Consider the following 7,948-nt stretch of genomic DNA (forward strand, 5'->3'; position numbering starts at 1 on the left):
AACATGCAGTTAGATGAAATTTGAGAAATAATGATATTGAAGCTTCCAAGACTTTAGAAGAAAACAAAAAGAAAATTAAGACTGAATAATCGCGACGGAACATATCACCAGTCGCTGTAGGCGTCGAAGACCCTAGCTATAATGAAATTATTTTTGAACAGCTCCGATAGTGTCCATGCAACAATGGTTGCTTGCGTACTGTCAAATGCTCATATGCTGTGGCATAAAGCTCACGGCACGGTGCAAAAACATGCTCGGAGCGAAAGCGAAACATTGCGCGAGGACATGCATGCGGACGCGAAGTCGGTCACCGCGAACCCGTGCGATCGCTGCATTGCAGCTTCATTCTGTTATGCTACATTTAGTTACACAGACAGCCATCCCACTATAAGAACATATTTCACATAGTTTTCTCAGCAATTGCTTACGTTTCACGCAAATCGGTTCGGTGGAATCGATTGCGGCGACCGCTCGCAGTGTCCCAGCTTACTGTACGTAGTAGGCAAAGAGATAGCGTTTGTAAACCATTCTGTGCTTTCTGTTTGTCCAACATGATTGTTTTAAAGGTAAAATACTGCCATTTCGAGAGTACTTGCAAAATTGTTCAGGAGGGCTGCCGCGTAGTACGTTTATTTACCCTATATTAAGGGCCGATTTACGCTCGAGCCGCCCATCGCCGCAAGCCGCACCGCACTATTGCGGTTGCGCGAAAAATTGCACGTATCCAGCACTTGCGCACAAATTACCATTTAGACTGTGTGCACAGTGTATACCTTACACATTGTAAACCGAAATTTGTGCACAAGCGTTTGATACGTGCAATCTTTCGCGCGACCGCACGCGTGCGGTGCGGCTTGCGGCGATGGGCGGCTCGAGCGTAAATCGGCCCTTAACGCCGACGCATGTGAGGCGCTTCCGACAGATGGCGACCCGTCACCGTAGTGTGGATGTTAAAGTACCGGGCCCCGTCACTGTAGTGCAGATGTTAAAGTACCGGGCCCCGTCACTGTAGTCACTACCTACGCAGAATGTGTGCATTTTGCTGCCCTCGGCACCGTGCGCCGGCCAGTCGACGCTTCATCCGTGAAGATTGGAAAGAAGCGGCTGCTTTGAATGAATCCCCCTACCGCAGGCGTATCTTATCTGTGCGCACGAGAAGCGCAGGGAAGTGAAGGTTAGCCCGCAGATGCGCTGCAAGAGTGAGCAAGGCTCCACAGGATTAACGTACCCCTGCGAACACATCAAACTGCTGTTCCATGGTCGCACGTAGGCCAGTTCTACGCGCGTGGTGTTGTACACCGTGCGCCAGTTATCGCAAAATTTTAGTTCCGTGAAGCTTCACTTACCATGGCAAGAAGGCATCTCAGGCCGCAGTCAATGAATTTAAACGCGGAGTCAGAAATGACATATTCTCGCCGGCGCGCTGTCGCAGTGATGCGCGGCCACCCGAAGTTTCTTCAATAAAGCACGACGATTCCTCAAGCCACAGCGAGAATACGTGTTTGTGCTCATAAACTCCACATGGATCCCAAATGGGTCGGTGTGCCGTACGTGTCTGCAGTGCGTTCTTGCAGTGCAGTGAGAATGCTTACATTTTTTTTCGTGTCGACGTTTAGCTCGCAAGTCCGTCTGAGAGCCTCAGGAAGACTAAGCAGAGCAAAGCAAGTAGAAGGGAGCGATAAAGGTGATCGTTTTAAAAACACGCAAGAACGGGGAAGCGGCCGGTACCTGCGGTTGACGAGAACAGTTGACTGGACTAGCTGATAAAACGTTTATTTTCATAAACGCCGGTAAAAGCGGCCGATTCGACCTCACGGCCCAATTTGCAAAGTTCGGCAACGGTAATGCAATGAGACATCGCGATTACAACCTTTTGTTTGGTATTACTGCGGAGCGCGCGCGTCTGAGCAGCCCGGTTGCGCGCAACGCGACGTGGTTTCATCACAGAAAACCTACGTTTCACGTGGTATGTGGTTTCGCGAGAAATGTAAACACGAGAGGAGTACGATGCACTAGGTGGACAGAATACCCCCCTGGTGACCTAAGTTGGCGTGAAAAAAAAAAAGAAAGGAAGAAACAGCTACAGCACAGATGTCGATCGAAAAGGGCCCTCGGGTCCATTTCTTGTTCACATACACACACACACACAGATATATATATATATATATATATATATATATATATATATATATATATATATATATATATATATATATATATATATATATATATATATAAGCTTGTAAACCCTGATTATAGTGCTTAGAATATTATAGTGGCCAGTATATTTTAGGTCGGTCCACGTTGTAGCACCGCTCAAGTTCTTTACGTTTGAAAGGTAGCCTGAAGAATTACGCTTCACCTACTATATATAAGCTTTGTTTATGAAGTTGTAGCAGCACGAGTGCGCATGCACACCGAGGAAGGAACCAAAACGTTGGAAGGAACGGCAACGGATTATAACTAGCGCCACGACGCTCGTAGGTTACATTTATTTATTTATTTATTAATACTGTCAACCCTCATAGAGGGTCATAACAGAGAGGACAATACAATTACATACATCAAATATGGACAATGTCAATGTGCGTAGAGTTGCTTAACACTTAATGAACTAACCAGACGCGGGTGAGGAATGACATATGCAGTATGTGCATGCCAGCTGCCCCTCTTCCAAGTAATCCCGAAAACTGTTCATGTGTGGTGTCCTTGTTCAAAAGAATGAAGCTTTATCGCGGCAAGAATCTCGCTCCCATAGGCCCATAGCATCATACAGTTATTATAACTATAACGTATACCACCCTGCTTTGTATGTATATTCATTGGTCAGATTTTAGGACGGAGATATGTAAATGAATGATTTTTTTTCTAAATTATATTACTGCTTCGAGCAGCAATACTTGTATCTAAACTGTTAAAAGAGATTCAGAACTGATTGACATTATGCGCCTTATTCTACTGGAGTTAACAACTTAAAAGAGAATTTCACGAGGCAACACTGTAAAAAAAAAACTAAAAAAAACTGCACGGGCTACATTAAATTTTAATAAAATCAGTGTTTGATTGGTAGTATAATAGTTTAGCATGCAAAATAAATATAATAAAAATGTATTGGTAACTCATATTTAGTATCTTAATATATTATATTTTATTTAGGTAGTAGTGTGTGCGGGGTGTCTTGAAGATGGTGGCCTAACTTTTGTCGTCTGGTAAGAAGTATAAGTTATACACTTCCTTATCCGCGGCTTTATAGCGAAGCTTAACTGGACTTCGTGTGAGCTTCAGTAGAGTTCGCTTTATGTTGCTTTAACTCTTTGACGCATCACATGTTCTTGTAGCAGTATTTCGGACTCTCTTGTTAGCGTGTGTACCGAAAATAGGTGAGAGTGCATATGTAACGTTTCAGAGGAATCTGCCACGAAATGTTTTTCCTGTCCTGATCGAGAACCGAAACTAGAGCTACTTTCTTTGATTTCAAGTATAGCTTGTCTTTACACAAGTCATAAGGCGTAGCGTGTTTGTGTTGCGGTTGCCCCTAAACGTCCTCTTGGCGAGCGCAATCTTGTGGGAAATGGTGGCCTCTTTATACAAGGAGGTTACCTCGTGAGGAAGTATTGGGGCTCGTGGCCATGGGACGCCTGCACTGGCACGAGGAAAAGCCTTGAAAATACTAGTTACGTCACTCTATCCAGCCTTGAGCGCAGTCCCACGTGGCTTGCGTATAATCTTCCATCTGCTACGTTTTATTTACTTACTTTTTTTTTACAGCTTGAAGGGGAAACTTTTTCCCATCCGAGAACTCGCGAAAGATCGCGCGATTACCAGTTTGCGTCGGGCTGCCTGAGGAAGGCGTGTGGATCTTGCGTCTTTTTTTCCTGGACGTCATGAGTTTGTCGTAAGCTTCACTTTCGCTGTCCGCATTTCGGCAGGCTTGCATGTTCTTGTCATGTCTATTTGACAAGCGACGACCACTGGGCGCGTAAGAGGGCAGATTCGTTTTTATGCCGTATCACAAACTTTTGGTATACTTCTTGATGGAATGATGTATCACTGAAGATTCGTGTCGTGTCTTCCAGAGACTGGCCAGCAGCCACTCCGAGGACAGGGCTGGATTCGGATGGCAGGAGAGCGGCCATGGCAAGCGTAAACGGGGACACGACGGCTACCGCCCGGGTGCCCTCACCGCAGCCGCGTGAGTCACACATTCCAAAGCATCTTGTGATTGGCATATGTGCAATGACTGACGCATTTCCTTCTTACACAGCAATGCCCTGGTTTGGCATGGACATTGGAGGAACATTAGTAAAGTTGGTGTATTTCGAGCCTGCGGTTGAGGATGGACCAGCAACAACTGAGACACTGGAACGCATAAAGCACTACTTGAAGAAGAATGCCGCCTATGGTCAGTCAGGCAAGCGAGATGTTCATTTACAGATGGATGGTGTTGAGGTTGGCGGCATCGAAGGCACACTGCACTTCATTCGTTTCCCTACGAGTGAGATGCCCCGTTTCTTGGAGCTTGCCAAAGCCAAGGGGATCGCCAGTTTAGCCTCTACTGTGTGTGCCACAGGTGGTGGAGCTCACAAGTTTGAAAATGACTTCCGCACTCAGGTAGGCCTTGGCCTGCACAAGTTCGATGAGATGGACTCTCTGATTCGTGGTATCCACTATATGGAAGCCCACAACAGTCGAGAGTGCTATTACTACAGCAGCCCCATGGAGCGATGTGTCAAAATGCCGTATGACTTCAGCAATCCATACCCTTACCTTGTGGTAAACATTGGCTCAGGGGTGAGCATCCTAGCAGTACGATCACCCACCGAGTATCATCGTGTAACTGGCACTAGTCTCGGTGGTGGCACTTTTCTTGGCCTCTGCTGTCTGCTGACTGGTTGTGAAACTTTTGAGGAGGCTATTGAACTTGCCCAGAAAGGGGACAGCACTCATGTTGACAAGCTTGTGCGTGATATCTATGGTGGAGACTATCCGAAGTTTGACCTACGTGCTGACACAGTGGCTAGCAGTTTTGGGAACATGAACTGCAGGGCTCGGCGAGAAGCTGCTTCACGGGAGGACCTTGCCCGGGCAACACTGGTTACTATCACCAACAACATCGGCTCCATTGCTCGCATGTGTGCCATCAACGAGGGCATCTCACGTGTTGTCTTTGTGGGCAACTTCCTGCGGGTGAACCCCATCTCAATGCGCATGTTGGCATACGCCATGCAGTTCTGGTCCAAAGGCACGCTTAAAGCTCTCTTCCTGGAGCATGAGGTAAGACAGGGCTCCTGCATTGTGGGACCATAAACATTGACCAATCTTGCATTGCAGGGCTATTTTGGTGCTGTTGGCTGCCTGCTGGAGCTGATGAAGGCTTGCAGCTAGCCACACATTCCATGCTGCCATGGTGCAGCACGTCCCTGTGATATAGGCAGCCCTTTGTCAAAAGCTGGCCTGGTTTGACAGCTGCCAGATAGAATCCACCGTGCTCCGGACACTACGCTGTCACCGAGAAGCTTGAAATGCTGGTCGAGAGAACCTGTTTCCATGTGATCTTCACCAGCTCGTTGCACAGCACCCATGGGCCAGCCACCTTGGGATGGCATTGGTGCTATGCAGGCCTCGGAAATGAAAAGATGGTTTTTATCTGTGCTTCAGGTTATCACTGCATGAGCTCCTTCAGGGAACAGTGCTTTTCGAGTCTCTGAATCGGACAAGAGTTTTTGTATGTGTTGGGATGTTATCGTGCAAATCCCAAATAGTATTCCAAAAGGTGTTCTCTCTCCACTTAACATTTGGGTGTGTGTTTTAAAGACGGCTTTAGGAATGGACGTGTTGTCAATTTCATACTTTTATAGTGTCATCCTTTCTTTTTTTTTCACAAATTTTATGTATCAAGACAAATTGTTCATTGCGGGATTAGGCAGAACTTATTGTGGCTATTTTCTGTTATGCTTACACTTTCTGCCTTTATTCCCACAGGAGAGTGCAAACAAGTTGTTCTTATTGAAAAAGAAAAAAAAAAAAACAGAGAGAACCATTTTCAATGACCCCACAAGTGCCATGCTATTACGGCAATTGTGAATGTTCGATCAAAGAATAAGACTATTAAGTGTATGTTCAAAATAAAAAGAAAAAAAAACAGAACTGTGTCATGTGTGAAAAATATCAAAATATGCTCAGTTTTAATAGGGAGTAATGTTTCAAAGCTATCTATTCTTGCCATTGCTCACCTCAAACCTTGCATTATTTTTGTGTAATTGTGCTCTGTCCAACTTTACTCACCAAGTAACTAGCACTGCAAAGCATTTACCATGCAATAAATTTACAGTGGCATAAATTGGGGAGAAAATTTTAATGGCACCAGTTCGTCCCTGCATGCCTGTTTACAGTCTTACATGCATTACTCAATGCCCTGCTGAGGCTGCTGATAAGGCTGTACACATAGTGAAACCCTCGTAAGTAAATCTACCACACTACGAACCACATGTTCGGGACATACATAGATAGCTGCAGCATGGGCATTCCTTTCACTAGCTCAAAATCTATGGTGACGAGTACGTGCACATTCTGTATGTTTGCAAAGTGATGTCCTCGTAACTGTCATGCACATGGCTGCTTTTCATAGTGGCTCTCGAGCAGCTGTGTCTTGTGGAAGAGGCACTTCTGCCTCAAGTAAGATCAACTGCATGAGCTGCACAGTTTATAGATGCTTTGAACAACTTGACAAGCATTTTCACTGTGTTCATAAATGCGTGGGGCAGTGTGACTTTGAAGGCGTACTGACAAAATTTTGCCTTGTTTTTATTGCTCTATTTGGTAGCCATCGATCCAGTAACTGCGTTGTGAAGCGTTGATTCCCCCATTATAGTTATGTTGCTTTTTAGCACAGCCAGTTCAAGACATGTGCCAAGAGCAGTGCGGCTTCAGAGGTGAAAAAAGTTGATTCATCACGTAGCCTAAACCTGTTGTGGCAGTCTTGTGGTATCAGACAACACTGACACGTACATAGACACTATGGCCATGCTGCTGAATGCCGAGTCCATTCAACACTCCACCAAATGAGAAGAGAGCTTTTCCCCCCGAGTTTCCAAGGGAAGCATGCAATTGGACAGGTCATTTTGGCAACTTTCAGCAACATGGTCGTTGTGTGTCCTCAACCACCGCACAGGACATGTTTAAGATACATGAATGCTGCCAATGCTTTCTTTTCATCCTTTCATCCTTGAGGACGCCTTTGAATGCAATTCCTTTACTGATGTCTTACTGTGATGGCTGTGGCACACTGTGGCTTGTGAAATATACAGCCCTTTTGACTTGTGCATATGCATCATTGATTGATACATTTTTTTTCTTCCATGAAAGGCCAGCCCTTCGACCTCCCTCCTTTAATTGCACACATTTTGACTGTAGATGTTGCACAATTTGGAAGTCCTGCTACATGAATGGTGCTATGACCATGACAACTTGCCACTAATTTATACTATCAGAGTCACGAGTGCTTTCTCCTATAAACCATTATTGCAGAACATATTGCACTCAAATAAGCATGCAAGAGTGCTTTGCACTTTTATTTATATCTAAGGTACAAGCAGAGAGACTGTTTGCATTGTGGCATTTTACATTAATTGACTAGGAAGCTGCAGTCGCCACATTGTGTCTTGAAACCCAGCAGGAATGCTGCAGAGAGGTTATATTTTTTTGTAAGTTTTTCTCCTAGAATCTTGGTGCATTAAAGGAATTGTACATTTTATTTTATAGACAGCTTTCAAGCCACCAAACGGTATTGGGGTGTCTTTTTCCTAATAGCTTCTTTCTTTTTTTACATGTGATGGTCTTAAACAAAGACACTAAATAAACATTGAATCAATCTAGACTGTTGGGTAGCTATGACTGGTCTTTTGGACTTCAGATGGTGCTATAAAGGTTGTGCAGGGCAGCAGTCAAG

At 45.0% G+C, this 7,948-nt stretch overlaps 1 protein-coding gene across 4 annotated transcripts; it reads left to right on the forward strand.

The window, feature by feature from the left end:
* The first annotated feature begins 3,052 nt into the window (after nt 1-3,052).
* fbl (pantothenate kinase 3 fbl) lies at nt 3,053-7,322 on the forward strand. Of its 4 annotated transcripts, XM_065439682.1 has the most exons (5): nt 3,192-3,209; nt 3,769-3,895; nt 4,077-4,192; nt 4,265-5,274; nt 5,332-7,322. In XM_065439682.1, exons 2-5 carry the CDS (start codon nt 3,885-3,887, stop codon nt 5,383-5,385), a joined length of 1,191 nt encoding a protein of 396 aa, XP_065295754.1. In that variant the 5' UTR covers nt 3,192-3,209; nt 3,769-3,884; the 3' UTR covers nt 5,386-7,322. The 4 variants fall into 4 exon arrangements, with proteins under 4 accessions (XP_065295757.1, XP_065295754.1, XP_065295756.1 ...); XM_065439685.1 differs by lacking the exon at nt 3,769-3,895 and having other exon boundaries at nt 3,053-3,209; XM_065439684.2 differs by lacking the exons at nt 3,192-3,209; nt 3,769-3,895 and adding an exon at nt 3,240-3,380.
* Nucleotides 7,323-7,948: the final 626 nt, after the last annotated feature.

The sequence above is a fragment of the Dermacentor albipictus genome, chromosome 1 (assembly GCF_038994185.2).
Source record: "Dermacentor albipictus isolate Rhodes 1998 colony chromosome 1, USDA_Dalb.pri_finalv2, whole genome shotgun sequence".
In the NCBI taxonomy this organism is placed as follows: domain Eukaryota; kingdom Metazoa; phylum Arthropoda; class Arachnida; order Ixodida; family Ixodidae; genus Dermacentor; species Dermacentor albipictus.